Source organism: Hylaeus volcanicus, chromosome 5 (genome assembly GCF_026283585.1).
Source record: "Hylaeus volcanicus isolate JK05 chromosome 5, UHH_iyHylVolc1.0_haploid, whole genome shotgun sequence".
NCBI classification, from domain to species: Eukaryota; Metazoa; Arthropoda; class Insecta; order Hymenoptera; family Colletidae; genus Hylaeus; species Hylaeus volcanicus.
Window position 1 is genome coordinate 9,558,056 of NC_071980.1, and position 16,322 is coordinate 9,574,377.

General features: G+C 44.3%; 1 protein-coding gene across 1 annotated transcript in view; it reads right to left on the minus strand.

The window, feature by feature from the left end:
- Positions 1-15,188, minus strand: part of LOC128877387 (unconventional myosin-IXb) — a 62,295-nt gene extending 47,107 nt beyond the window's left edge. Inside the window, exon 1 of the mRNA XM_054124659.1 lies at positions 14,831-15,188. Within this exon, the coding sequence (XP_053980634.1) occupies positions 14,831-15,188 (358 nt within the window). The remainder of the gene's footprint in view (positions 1-14,830) is intronic.
- Positions 15,189-16,322: the final 1,134 nt, after the last annotated feature.

Below are 16,322 nucleotides of genomic sequence, written 5' to 3' on the forward strand. Positions count from 1 at the left end.
GTTCTTCGTCCGTCTGTATAAAAATGTAAATTTGCATAAGAACCCAGTGAACGGGTTACTTCGCAGATTCCGTTCTTCACCTCTGTATATAAAAACAGGAATTTGCATAAAAACATTGCGAAGAAAAATGCATAGAACGGTTCGTATCTAGCCAGAGCAGAATTCGAAGATATTTGTAAGGTGCTTGATCCCATCGCTATTGGTCAGCCACGGTGGCCAAGAGCGTGTACCATCGCGATAGTGATTTATATCTGTTCGACGGCGGCGCTCGCGGAGTGTCGGTAATGCACTCGGAAGCTCGCGAGACACCAGCGATCAGGGCGTTCCGCGTACGTTGCAACGCGTCCACCTCTTGTCCCTCGCTCTAATTATAATTTATTGGACGCCTTATCTGGCGGGATCCTACCTGGGAATCGTAATAAGCGACGGTAATGACTAATGACTCGCGGACCGCGAATAGAGTATGATTTATTTCTCGAGTTCGCGCTACCGGTCGCGCTTTCATTGTAAACTCGATCCTAGCTGCAGAAATGGAGCGCCCGTAGTTGGAACTGCTGTAATATTCATCGAGAGATAATTAATTATCGGTGACGAGGACTGTGGAAGCCGTGAGTGGGGGACTGCCGATAAAAATTGCGCTGTGCTTGAATTCCGGGTGGAGTGTTTAAACATGTCACGGTGGACGTTGCAATGTATGCACCAAAATATTGCAATTTTTTGTTCATCGAGCGATATTTGTTAGGCCACATTTTTACGAGCCTGGCACCATACAAAAGAAATAAAAATAATGCATAAAATTTACAATGAAATTTCTTCGATTTCTGCGTAAAAGACTGTTAGATTATAATTTGAAAGTTGGATTTTGTCTGGTTCGAGACCTTCAGGTCAGTAGTGATATATCCAAGTTCGAACCCAAGTTTCGAAAAGGACGAATGTCGGGGAATTCCGCAACGCAGTATAATACTGCAAAATACAGTATATTACAGAACAAAGTTGGAAACTAGAGCTTAAAACTGCAAGATACAGAATATTCAAGCATCATAGAGCATAATACATAAAGTAATAGCATAATGCATCAAGATACAACGAAATACCACATATCGCAACAGAGTATAAGAATAGACACGGTGCGAGAAGGAAGAACCTGTGGAAAGCTCATCGATATTTCAACAAATCGGGCATATCTACTAGCTAACTGTTCATATTCCCACAGTATGCAAGGTATGTTGGACACGGCAGCTGGGCATCATCAAACTCGCATCACGCAGAGAGTACAGTTCGACGTCGCCGATCGCACACCTGGGAGAACGCGAGTGGCTATCTCTGGACGCACGCTCGGCTATCATCGAGCGCAGATTCCGCGGAGAGGTCGCAACGCGGTAAACTCGCCGCTACCCACAGAACGCGAAATCGCTTTCGTAGCGTTCGTTTGTCCCCGGAAAGTCTCGATCCGCGAATCCGGGCGCAACAAGATTTACGCGGACGGATATTCAACCCGCGCGACTCCTGCAGCCAGAGACACCGGAACGAGAGATCCCGTCTCGATTCGCGACAGCGATTTGAATGCGAAACGCCACGGGAACTTGGATACTCGCGCGAACTTTTATCGTATGGAGCAAATTCGACGAGGGACGACGAGTGGCACGAGTCTAAAAGCAGCCCCGGTCGACAAAAAAGCCCGGTATCGTTTCGAGTAAGAAGGAAGGAAGGAAGGAAGGAAGGAAGGACGAGAGGAGGTAAGCAAGAGGAAGTTTGCTTCGCCGCCGCAGTACACACGAAGCGAGAAAATCATTAGGAAGGCGAGTCGAAAGAAAGGGCTTCGATGGAGGCTTCTTGCAGCCGACACCGAGTCCTCCTGTATCGCCTTACCCTTCGTCTCCTCTACGTTTAATTAAATTCCCGGGACGGTGGTGGCTCTCGCCCTGTTTTTTTTTTTCGTTCTTTTCTTTTTTACCTTTACTCTACTCCCCGTTTCTTTTGTTCCCTCCTTTTGAACGCAGCTGAGATCTAGGCGCGAGTGCTGGGCACACGCACGCGCACGCACACGCGTCCGAGCCGCGGCAGCGTTGCTAATTGACGGATGAATTAATTAGCGGGAATGATCGATCGCGCCAGCACGCCTGCCTACCGACTGGATTTATTTTCTATAGGAACAACGCGGACAGCCACCGGTACTGCCTGACCCGAGAAAACTGGATTGCTTGACGGCTCTGCTCGACGAACGCGCGAATTGGAAAATGAAATCCGTCGATTCGACGCTGGCAATTGTCGGTGCTCGACTCGGAGGCGATGGAAAGCTGCACGGGACTTGGGTGAATGGTGTCGGGAGAGGAGGGAACCGCGTCCTGTGGAGATTCCGCAAGGGGAAAGCGTTTCGAGCACCGATACTCGATTTTTAATATCACTCGCTGCTGAGTTTAATTGAAGGTGTACACGAGAATATTTCTAACTCGTATGAGGAGTGCAATAGTGGCTTGCACGATGGTTGATCATAGAACGAGGCCAGGGGCACGGAATATTGTCAGAATTAAAATTAAAGTGCCACTATTTCGTCACCTTTCCCTAACACGAGCTATACGCAGATTTATAACGAACAGAACGAAATTAGTTTTCGTACCAAATTTCGTAAGTTTTTGTGGAGTACACTATCGTTCATTAATTCCAATACACCACCTCACCTGTAAGTTTTCTAAAGAAAAACAAACGTAATTAACCCTTTGACTGCGAAAGACGTACATGTACACCCTCGAGAAATGAGCTCAGAGAAATGATTATGTTCGTTGAATAAATTTTTTTTAAATATCTGCTTATAGGGGATGATGAAACGAAACTTTTTTATTTTTACAGTTTATTCATAGGACGCTTAGTTTCGAAAATAAAAATTGAAAAGTTAGACGATCGTTCCAGAAATTGAATTTCAGGAAAAAGGTTTCCTAAGTTTTCAATTTTTATCTCCGAAACTAAACGTCGTATTACTAAACTGTAAATACAAAAAAAGTTCCGTCTTATCGTTCTCTATAAGGTGGTATTTTTTTAAAATTCGATTGATTCGACTGCCGTTTCTGTTTCTCCTTCAGGCAACAGCAGCATCAGGATCAGACCACCGCGAGATCTCAGGAAAATGGTCTTTCATGTTTTCAATTCTTTATTTTTAAAACTAAACGCCGTGACTAGAGACCAAACAGCGAGTGGCTGAATCGTTAACAAACCTCTCACTTTGCCTGTCGCAGTGCGAAGAATTACGCTGGATCCCACGCGTGTCGTCCCTGGATCGTTAATCACCGCGCCGGCCGAGGACGAAACTTTCGTCGCCCGTGCAGGACCTTATCTCGGACAGCGTAATTTTTAAGCGACCCTACGGTAATTACGGGCCATTATGAGGCATCGATGCGAGTCCCGGGTTCGTTATAAATCAAGACAGATTCAACGCGCGCGCGCAAACCAAGAGACTCCTACGAACCGTGGGGAGATAAATCATCGGACGGCCAAGTTCCGTTCCGCGGGACGCTTTAAAATTCGTCGAAGCTATACACGCCGGCCGACTACGCCGTGGTTTTATCCGCTTTATCAGGTTTTCACTCAGCCGCCCGATACGCCGCCATTGTTTCGAGCATAATTAGATCGTTGGCCCGCCAGATCCGCGCATATATTTATTGCCTTCTATGCGACCAGGCCGGGGTTGCAGGTGGTGCGACGTGTACGCGTGCGTGACCATGTTCGCGTTCGTGTAGACGAAACACAGAGCCGGCCCGCGGAACGGGCGATAACTCAGCCAGAAGGTATATAATTATCAAACTGCGTAATTGTTAATTATTGTATGCCATTGTTGCCGACTGGTAATTAATGCGGTGCCAAACTCCCTCGCGGTACGTGTCTCACGCGATCCGTACGATTGATTGGAGAACTATCGCCTCGCACGCCCTCCGACGACCCTTAAACGCGGAGGGCTGGAACGGAGGAAATCCGCCGAAGGCAGCTCTCGATCCCTGCCGAGCTCGATCGTTCTCGCGATTCAGAGGTACCGTGCTTCCAACTTTACCTCTTCACGCCCTTGGCCACATATGTGAACGTTTAGTTTTTTATAATTATATTCACCGTCGATAATAAAAAGAACAAAAATTTGATTAAAACAACAAAAAATCGTGCCTGAAGAGGTTAAGGACGTTTGGGAGATATATTTAACCCTTCGAGTGCCGGATGAAATTTTCATACATATCCGAGAAATGCCAGACAAATTTAAATAAAGATGCACGATTGCAAAGAAAAATGTATACTTCGGTCAATTTATAGAATAGAATTCGGATAGAAAACAACCTGGTCGAAAAAGTTAAAGACCAACTAGCTATGGGTTAGTCGATACCATTTCGATCGTCTAACAAACCGGTGCTTCGTTTCCATTGTCAGACGACGCCTCGAAATTTACTGATTTAACGTCGTCTATGTCATTCGCGTTCCGCATTTTTGCAGCGTCGAGGGCAACGACGTCCCCGCAAAACCAGCGGCGTGGCCCCTAATGCAAATTTATGATAACCACGATAGAAAGTGTCTCCCTCTCCGTCCTCCCACCCTCTTCGTGTATTTACTACACCGTCGTGAATAGGAAGCAGACGCTCCGTCGCGTAAATAGGCCCGCCGGTGTAATATGTTCGCGCATACTCCGCGTCGGTGTACGAGACGTTACACGAAAGAATTTACAGCTGGACAAAAGCCAGCGCGGTGGAAAAGAAAAAGGGTTGAGCGAAAGAGAGAAGTGGAGAAGATCGATTCGGAGCTGAAGGAACACTCTGGTCATCGCAGTTTACGAATTTCGAGCGAAGAGACCTTCCTGTCCTACGATTCCAGGGGAGAATAGATTATTAAATGATTACTTAACCCATTCGCATTATTAGGGCATATACGATCAGTCTCATAAATGTTCGTTACCCTCTGTGTTTATTGAAGGAATTTATCTGAATTAAATGATAGGTTCGATGTTTCCAAATAAATTTTTAAATTATAAATATATACACGTGTGGAGCTTATTCGTGTTTGTATATGTTATGAAACATTTATTTGGAAATATTTAGCCTATCGTTTCATTTAGACAAAGTTTTCTAATAAACGTAGAGGGTACGAGTAATTATGAAACCGACTGTATGCGCGCAATTTACTTGGCAATCGAATTCAAATAAAACAATTGGCGATAAGAACGAACTTTCCACTTTTCCGCGTGATGCAAATAGGTTATCTCTTTGAGGTTTGATTGCAAATGATTGTAAAAGAAAAATGAAATCCAAGCTGCACAGACGGATAATCTCGACAACTTACTAACACCTTTTGACTTGTATACATTTCTGATTCTACTTATCGTACTTTTAACGTTAGTTCATAGCATTGTCACACGAATGAAAAACTAAATAAAATAGTAAAGCTAAGCAATAGGTGGGATAGTTTTTAACCCTCCAAACTTCAAAGAGTTAATAGATGCAACGAATTGCAATTTATTACAAGCATTTGTTTACACATTGCCAGCCTGTGAAATTGGGTGGAAAGAAGAGGAATCGTGTTTCCGCGTCTACGAGCCAGAGAGCCTAAAGAATTTGGCCATTCAAGGTCAGCTCCCTTGCTCTAATTAATCTCTCAGTAACCCCCACTCCTTTGTCTGCCGTTCGAGAAAGGAACTAGGACCGTTAAGTCGTCGAGGCATTACGCAACGATGCATGCCCGAATTAGGCATGCAATCGTCAGCGAAATCTATACCCGTGGCGGGTCCTTCTCCTCTCGGTGCATGTTTTATTTATCGAGTGCATCGGTGGCCGATGCAATGTGCCGCGCGCCGCGTCACGACGAAGACTGAGAAAGGTGGTACGTACACGACGTGATTTATGAGTGCAACACCTGACGGCATTTTGTTCGCTTTTGCATCGGTGTTGTTACGTTGGCAGCCAGTTCCGCCCTTTTTTGCCCCCACTCGGGGCCCATTAGTTATGCCTCGGTCATTACCGAGCCCCCAGTCGATTTCCCGTGGCTAATAAATCCCGATAAAATTTCCATCCTCCCCTTCCCCCATCACCCTCCCGCCCCCCCATCTCATCCCCCGACCGCGGAAGTTTGCTCGTCTTAATTTTTGGCTACGTTTAATTTTAATTTATTCAACGTATCCTCGCGTTCGTCCCTACCGTTCATTTAGCTTCTCCGCGTTTCCTTTTTTCCAGGCGAATCGACGTCGTTCCCGGGCAGGAAAAGAACAACCAACGCGTTAACTCGCGAGGCCGTCGATGTGGTTCCCGTTGGAAGTCAATGTTTCGGAGCGAAATTAAACCCTTTGTTCGGGTAATAAATCAACGCAGGGCGGAGAAACGGAGAAAAGTACGCGAAATACCAATCCGCGGGCAATTTAATCGCGTAATTACAGTTTCCGCAAACGCCACTTTTAATCCCGCTCCTCCGACACCGTTATCAAACTTTGAATAAAGAACCGAAAGCACGGGCGAGGGAGTCGGCGTCAAATATTTAACGCGAGCGAAATTCTCGCGGCCTCGATCAATATTATTCTTAACCGTCGGCCGGGTGTTTCCTGCGAGATATTTTAGCTTTCTGTTTCGACCGCCGGGAACAAAACCAGGAAGCGGGGATAATCCTGGCTCGTGAACATTTTTCAATAATACGACCACCGGCTTCGGTTTAAGCAATGATAACCGGCTCCTCTCGCTTTCGGACGATTTACACGACGGATAGTTAAAACCCACGCCGGCGGTTCGTTAAACGCGCACCGGAAATGAAGTATTCCGACCAAGAACCGCCGAACTAACTTCGATTCCGGGGTTGTAATTAAAGCGGTCGCTTATACGAGTCATCCGCCACGGCATTACGGCCGGAATTCGTTCATAATTTCGAGAATCGTTAGGTTGGATTCAGACATATGCAACGCGCAGACTTGAAACTCTTAAAGGGTTGCATGGGTTTCGAGGGCCAAAAAGAAAGCACATTTTCTGTACGTTTTTTCGAACAAACTGAATTTACAAATTTTTCAAAAAAAGAATATTAAAAAATAAGTCGACGATACAGAATGATGATGGCATTGACAGATGCGAAACATTTTTTAGTAGCGATGACTCTCAGTTTAAAGGAATGACAAAAATCATCAAAGAGTTATTATTTAATATTCATCTTTTAAAAAATATATGATATGTAACAGCATTTGTAAATAAATAATTTCTCGTTGTAAAATCCAAGTAGGATTTGAATCCGAACGAGACGACTCGATCTGTTCACCGAGCGATTGAAATTTACAAAATGAACGATAAGAATGCGAGTACACGGAAACAGTACGACGGCAGATACGAAATGAACTTCCCAATAATATTCTCTCGAATCGAATTTTCAAATTGTTCGCGAACCGAGAGAAATTTCGCGCGCGCAACGGAAGAAAGCCTCCATTTCGATTGCAACGAGTTTACGTTTCTCGTATCGACAACAGCGACCCGAACAAAAAGAAATTTAACGATTCAACCGCGACAATCCTACAATAGAACCAGCGCCCGATCAACCCCCGCCGATATCGCGCAGTTAAAATAATTCACGATTCCGGCCCAAATAATCCCTGTTCCGCGTGGTCACAGACGGAAAACACACTTCGTCGAGCGGGATAAACGCTTTGTATCGACGCGTTTCAATTTAACATCGGATTAAACACGAGAGTTGTTTTTCATACGTTCGCTCGACGATCTCTCCATTGTTCGCTCACGAGAGCCGGGGCCAACTATCGCGCCTGGTAATTTCTATCGCGTTACTTTCAATTAAAAAATAAATAATTCGAATATTCGATCAACGTCGCGGGAATTGAATAAAGTCGATCCAGCGTTTGGAAACGCTTGCGACGCATAGAGTGCATCCAAAAAATGTAACCGTTCGCTAAATAGCTCTACGAGTGGGTGAGTTCAACAATTTTTTATAGAAACCAATTATACTACGATACTCAACGTGCCGAAAAACCAAGATGTGTATAAAGTGTAATAAGTAAGTTCTTATTTAATTTGCAATGGATTGCCAAATTCCACCAAATTGCAACGACTTTGTCTCCGTTCTTATCCATTCTTCGAGGTTTTGCTACGAATTTAGCGAGCGGTTTCTAGATGCATCTAATAAGTGAAAACGAGTAAAAAAAGTGTCCGAAGACGATTTCCTTTGGCGAAACACTCCCACGGACCCGGGAATTGATTTTATTCGTCTCGATTCCACGCGACCATCGAACGGCCACGCGTTCGTTCAAAATATCACTTTTCATAATAAATGCGTCCATAAATTTCCCTCGAATGAATAACAAAATAAACGCACACGACACTTAGCTGTAATTTAGAGAGACCGAGCGAAATGATTTATCGCTCGGTGAGCAAGTAAATTCGAGGCGGCCTGTTGAGGAACGAAAACGAATCGCGTTTCTCTCGTCGGTGTTGCTTGACCAATTTGCCGACGATTTCTCATGTTCAGCGTGCGCACTCTATCGACACGCTGCACTTCGTCGAACCAAGTGACGTAAATACATAAATGTCACCCGTACAATCTGTGTTTTTTGGTTATATTTAAAGGATTAAGCTTTAATGAATCCGATCTGGACAATATTACGTAAAGGGAAATACATGAAACACCAGGGTCTACGAGCGAAAGGATCAACAGTCGTTCTCTAAAAAATTATAAGATTTTGGCTTCCGATTATAATTTTGATTTACTGCCACCGTAGACGAGTTCCAAATCCTCGCAAAACGTTAGGACCATCTCTGGTATCAATCTTCAAAGTTGCTCCCTCTTTATCCGCCCACGAAGAATTCCCTAACCCTCGAAAGCAACGCTCAACCCTCTTCCCCTTTCACTGATCACGAGGCACCAAAGCGTGGGCTCCTTTCAATTACAAGACAAATGACTCTTTTATGCTTTCACCTATATTCCAGTGAGCCAACTAGAAAGAAGCGACACGTAGGATGCGTCCAGGCGCCTCTAACAAACGGACACCTCGCGATCGTAATAAATCAACGTGCAACCTAATTAACCGACGGCCCAGCCCATAATGGAGGGTTCATTACCGCCGAGTACGCTAATTACGCGAATCCACGACTGACGCGAGAGCTGAACCTAAGTATACACGGCCGTTTCACAGGCCCGCGATTTCGCTTATATTGTTTTTCGCTGCTGATCGTTCCTGTTGAATCCTCCCAATTAGACTGTCCGTGAAATGCAACGTTCGCCCCGGTGCAACTATGCTGTTATAAATCATGGAAGATAAGGGGTAATCTACTATTCGTAACGCGAGCCGTTTTTGTATTCGATTATCGTGTCGTTTCCGACGATTAAAGTATATTCGTTATGGCATCAAGGATATGGCACGTAAGGACGAGAAATTGCCATATTCCGCATTTTCTGACAGTGTTCCATCTGCAAAAAGCATGTTGGTACGTTTACGGCATACTGGCTATTTTTTAGGAATAAGATAGGTTGACTCTCTTTACGAATAATTCCTAGAGTCCTGACTTCGAAATATAATTCCGAGTCCAAAGAGTTAACTAACAAGAGGAGCAAATTTGCGATAAAGTAACGATAAGTAACCCTGTTCCTGTTCGCAATTGTCTCCTGTCCTTCGAACAATTAGGACGAAACAGCGCGATAGCTATAAAAGTTCGACCGACCGGAATCGATTTCAACGCACAAAGACAGATATTTCATTGTCGTCGGATAGACGTGTCGGGATATATTCAATGCGCATCACGCTGTAAAATTGGTCTCGCTTTATCAAAACTTTTTGAACAAAACCAGGGCGCAGCCACTTCCATTTGCACGGTTGTCTGCCGTTCATTTATCGCGAGTGCCAATGCATGAACGCAGTTTCGTTCGCGTAACTCGCGGAACGCGATACGGGGACAACGAATGGAAGAAGTTATATGAAGAAAGTTAAGCGAACGAGAAGCGGGGGCGTTATCTCCCGCGGAATAAAGCGCATTCGATTCCGAGGACGACCGACAAACAAACTGGCAAACGTAAAACCGGCGCGAAACGATCCGCCGGAGCTGAAACGTCGAAACGACGCGCGTCGATTAATATGATAAAACCAGGGCCCCTCTTCCCCTCCCCACCCCCTCCCAACACGAGCCCCGATATACGTGAACGTTAATTGTTCGTTTCGGAGAGCTGGATGTGATTACGTTGATTATAAAACACGATGTAATTTCGTCCCCGTAATTACGCGGCCTTTATATTCTGATCTGGGACCAACAAAGCGTCACGACGAAATTTAATCGTAATTGCGTATTCTGCGCCGGTAATCGACCGTTTTCATTTTCTTTCCAATCGAACGAGGAATTAGTAGATACCTATAATACAATCGAATCGCACCGGGGCACAGTGTGATATTTCACTGATCCAGCGGGACGAAACTTACGCGGTCCAATATCTCGGAAACTATTAGGCCGTCCGCACACGCAGCTACTCGAAAGAAACGTAATTGGTCGGTGGCTGAAATCTGCGATAAGGTTGAATTTCCTACTCGATATTACGTTAAGAAAATGTTCAAGTAATGAAATATAACATTCCGTTTAAAACAAAAGGAGATTGACCTCCTGATTCTGCTGTACTCACTTAACCCCTTCAACGTCCTTTGACGAGTCTGACTCGCGATGAAGATTTTGGTCCAAACATGAATATCACGAGCCAAGTTTGTAAACAAATAGTCGGGCCAAACATAAACATAAGTTTCCGGCATTAGTTTCGTCGAGCTAAATGGTACGGGAAGGGGTTAAACAAAACAGCCTGTATATCAAGTTTTCAACTTTAGTTGATATAATTTGAAACCATACCTAGATCTTTTCGCGAGCAAAGAAGGCCCCTGATTGTTCCAATTCTCTTAAAATTTTAAACGGGATTAAAGCTAAGAAACTGCGGGGCTACTGAAATATCTTCCCTCGGAGAGTAGGTCGACGTTCGATCGAATTAAAGAAAGTTTCAGGCCTGAAGAATCTTCGACGGGAAGAAAAGTATATAATTGACTCTCGGGGGATGGTGCCGCGAAAGGAAAAACTGACTGATCTCGTAAAAAGAAACACGGAAACGAGCCGGGAACGAAATAGGTGGCCTCTTGCGGTGCTCGATCCGCGCGGAAGATAGGCGGACCGTGATACATCGGATGATTTGATAGTTAAGGAACTTTTCCGCGAGAACTTGAAACTTGTTCGTAGGGGCTGAGTACAAACAGTTACTCCGTGCAGTTACGGAGACCTGTTTTCGACTGGCTCGGTGAAAAGAAAACTTTATCCGATTATGATTAAGGAAGAGGGAGGAAGTTATCTCCGTGATCTACGAGATGAAAATTCGAGTGGCCGTAACGAAATTATAAATTACACTCGAGCTACGATAATGTTCCCGTTTCGTAGAAATTCGATTATAACTGTAATTTAAAGCGAGTTAAATTGTCAACCTTCTAAGTTCCCCACACACCCTTCTAATCCCCGTTACGACGAATCTATATTATCTAAGTCTCGACCTGATGTCGTTAGAACTTATCTATTAAAAAGTTCAGAAGGCCAAAAACTTCGCTTGTTGATTTTCTAGTAGATTACAAGCGAATTTGATATTTATTAGTTGTGGAAATTAATTCTTAAAAGTTACATTCAATAATTCATAACTCTAGTTTAAACAGTAATATTCGCTCGTCCTAAAAGTTCATGCGACTTATACTTCTGCTACTCAAATTAATATGTGAAACATATTCTTAAGTGTTATAAAAAAAGATAATCTCTATCATTTTATAATATTGTCACTATAAAATTTCTGTAATTTTTTTTTGACACAGTCTTCAGCACGAACTTATGCAATCAGCTAATATTTATCCCGAAATAGATTACTTAAATGTTTGATCTGGCAACTATGAAGATCAAGAGGTCGGTTCTTCTGAATAAATAAATAACCCGAGCCTTAGATACATACAGAATTAATTCCCATGTCTAATGCATATCTCAGCGTTCGTGAATTTTTTAGAAGGAATCTTGTCCGTCTGAAAATACGCTCAAGGATTCGTTCCTCGCGTCAGACGAGATTACAGCAGACGCTGGCACGTCCAACTATACAGTTCTCTGATACGTTAACTTACTTCGCGATGATGACATAAGCGCGGAGCACTACTCGGTCTTAAACTGCTGCGTCAAAATAGACGATGCAATAGCTCGAGGTGTCGAGTTTCATAACTTGTTACGTTCGGAGACAGGAAACGAATGAATCGTTTCGTGAGCGAATGCATCGCGCTCGCGCTCTGACGAATCCGATTACGTATCGTCGCGACGGCTAGAATTAAGCTCCGAGCCGTGGAATGGTTTCCGATGATGAATCAATTTTAATACCGAGAACAATTCCAATTGCTCTCAACTTTCCGCATCGACTAATCGATGGATGCAACTTCCACCGTTCCTTATTACATCGAGAACTTCGAGAAATCATTCGAGGTTTACGCTCGAACTTCGCTATTATTCTAATTTCTTTTTCTATCGAATAACTAAAGGCTGCGTGGGGGAGAAAAAACTGCGTTCGAATAACGGTCGACGAAGAAGTTCGCGAAACAAATTTTCGTCGCGGGAGAGAGGTGCGTTCCAAAGTTGATTCGTACAGCAGTCGCTGGGGGCAAATGAACTTTTACATTCATAATTTAGGCGGGCTTGAATGGCCTCGATTAATGCCCGGCATTAAATCAATTGCGCTAACGCGCGCCACTGCATAAATACGCGGGGCTCGTTAAAAACAAAAATTAATGCCCTCTGGTAGCGCGGCGCTCGGCCGCGAAATTCGCGGCTTTCGGCCCGATCGTTAAGTACGCGCCGTAACGAAATTATCGGTGCCCGGTCGAAATCGGAATTAACATCAAACGTGGGCCGCAGGTATCGATCCCGGGCCTCGCAAAAATTGCCAAACAGTTTGCGGCCGAGACAATCGTACGCTGGGAAATCGAACGCGAACGCGCCAACGGCGTTGCTGGTCAACCTAATACGCGATTTTGTAGAACCTTTACGAATATCGATTGCTTCGATAACTTTTCTCGCGATTAGGTCCTAAATATGTCTCGAAATTTCATCCTTTGGTCCCTGCGCCATCTCGTTGCAAAATGAGCGAACAGGAAACGCAATGCATTAAATAGTCTAACTTTGAAAACATTTAAGGATCTTTCAAAAGAGGCTTCAGTATTTTCTTTTTAATATATTAGGTTGTCCCAAAAGATTCTTTCGCTTTATTAATAAGTAATACATGCACGATATTTTATGTTTTATGTTACATTAGTGAATTGTGCACGATTCATTTTGCTCCATTACTGTTACAACATGAATATCTATGAAATTAGATTGTCTATTTATAGAAACACGACCACATAAAATAATTGAGTGCAACTCGCGAAAGAAACTTTCGGGACAACCTAATGTTTAATATATTCTATGATGTAGTATTATATATGTATATTGTAATATATACCGAATATGTTTAACTGGTATATTTTAAATAAAGTACACATGATTCTGATTAAACATAATAAAGTGTCCACTACGTTAATAGAGATATTTCATTATTAAAAATAAAATTCTGAAGCCTCTTTTAGGAGACCCTTTGCTTCGTATTCTTTCCACATAACATCTGCTCATATATGTTTCTCTAAATCTTTGTATATACACCATATTTTTGTTTGCTTTCTCGTGCAATTTCAATAAGAAAACTTCAAGGAAACGTGTTTTTAAAAAATTTGTCCTAGCATAAGTTTATTCTACACAACCACTAAGAAAATTTGCTAGCCGAGTGCAAAGGGTAAAATATGTCCCGCGAAAAGTCATCGTCGATTATAGACTGTCCTCTGGAGTAACAAAAATAATAGTTCGTTAAAAAACCAGGCCCTCGATGTAATAAAAATGCGTACATAAATCTGAGCGCGTTTGATTGGATTCGCGAACGGAGGTCCGTAAATTTGGAAAAGGGGGTAACCAATTACGCGAACGATTCGTTCTATCGCGCGAAAAAGCTTCCACAACAAAATAACCGGGCGAAAGTAACGAGGAACGTCGATTTAACAGCTCGTGTCCGATCGGTCAATTGAGCCGTACCTATTTCCGGACGCATCGAACAGCTTGAAAATGGTCTACGCGCTACTCGCGTAAATTGTCGCACTTGGCGCGTGTTCCTTTCCCATCTAAATCTGTTAGCGCGAACATGAAAACATGCTCGCAGCAATTACGCGCCGATGGACGCGGCGCTTCCATGGTCCTCTTTTTCGCATCGATGACAGCTCGCTACGTAGGGGTCGACGACCTCGAAAATCCAAACAAATTTCAAGCTTCGCGCGAGAAGGTCGCCGACGGAAATTATTTTTATTCAAGGGGCGATTCTAGCGATGGAAACAACCGTCGAAGTTAGTTTTCGTGTCACTTTGAACGTCCGTGGAATGTTGGTAAGAGGCACAAATTATTTGAATATCTAGGATAACAAATTGGAGACGATAGACTTGAAAAATTGTTTTTGGAAATTCATAACTAGACTGCTGGTGTTTCTGAAATGTTTAGTAATAAACATACGGGAAAATCATTAAAATAAGAATCACCCTGTACCCTTACGAAACTTTCCGATTACATTTATGAACGTGACTATCTCGAAAACGCTACTTTAATACTTTCTCTGTGTACGTAAAAATACGAATTTGCATATACGACGTCTATTCATGATAGGACAAAATGTCGCGAAACCGAAGTCGGAGTGGGAGCGTAATGGTTTTCGAATGGCGCTACGAGAGTAACGAGGAATTTCGATTGAATTTCAAAGAAATCGCTGGGAGGGGACTCACCGGAGGAGAGCTTGGACCTCTGCAACAGCCAGGTCTGCAACGCCAAACGTTCCCTGTGCCTGCAAAAGAACTCCGGCCTGATCCCGTGCCTCTTGAGGAACTCGTCGCACTTTCTGAACGCTGCCAGAGCCTTGGCGGCCTCGACCTCGTCGATGTCCGCGAGAACGTTCGGGCAGGAGCTGCGTCTCGAGGACGAGGAGCGTTCCTCGTACGTCTCGTCCGGCAGAAGCATGCCCATCCCCGCGGGATAGGGTCTCCCCGAGGGCTCCACGATCCCCTCGTCTTCCTTTCGACAGCTGTCGTCGGAGTTCTCGCTGGTCTCGCAACTTCCAGCTCGCGGCACTCGTCCAAAGCACATATTAATCCCGCGCCCTTTGCCTCAGAAAAGCGTCTCTAATCGGCCGGGAAACGAGTCTCGGGGCCGCCCGCCTCGTGGGTAAACCCTCCCGGCTTCTCTTCGTCGACTCGATTTTCTTCCTATAATCGTGGGCGACCGGTTAATACACCGTGTCGCGACGCGACGCGACAGCCCGCGAGTTTCGCGGACTCGAAGAGCCTCGAATTAATGAGACTTCATCGCGATATAATAGGATTCGTGGATGGATCGCTCTTACATCGTGTCGGATTTCGTACAACTAGACAATCCTTTCTACGCGATTGTTCCCTTGTTCCTCGAATTTTTATTCCTAAATCACGGACACTGCAAGTCTGTATACACCACGTGTTTTATGCTTCATCGTCACTGATTCCAACACTGCTTCTGTCCTCGAGCGCCGTTGTAAATTCCTTCGTGGATGGATTACTCTTACATCGTCTTTCATTTCGTACAACTAGAACATCCTTTCTATACGATTGTTCCCTTGTTTCTCGAATTTTTATTCCCAAATCCCGAACACTGCAAGTCTGCATGTACTTTATGCTTCATCGTCACTGATTCGAACACTGCTTCTGTCCTCGAGTGCTGTATATGAAAATTTGTATGGATGTTAGAATTTCCATTCTGTAGAAAAGGATTCTCCACGGTGTGATAAACGTCTTCAATAGCTGTTAAAGAAGACTTTGGAATTTTTCCGGCGAGATTCTCTTCTTCGTTAATTGAATCGAGTCTAGACCGATCGATGACTCGTCCTCTGGAACGTCTTCGAGCTTTCGGGGGTTCTGAAAACCGATCGCCTCCAGGGTACGTGGCTCGAATTCGAAAGGCTCGAGTCAGTCGTTGCAATTTCGCGAGATCGAGCCCGCAACTTCGATCACGAATGTTTTCGTCGCGAAACCACTGAATTCCCTTGGATCTCACCCGATTCGATGCTCCACGCGTCGATTTCGACCGTGAATCGATGGCGGCTGGTTCCAGGACCGACTTTCCAACGGTTTTCGTTGTTTGGCGTCGGGACGTCGCTTGCGAGCCACGCGCTTCCACGCCATTGTTCTCCAAGACGCGATTGAATCCTCGCAGTGTCCTGAAAGAAAATTCTGTTTACGTTTCACGTGC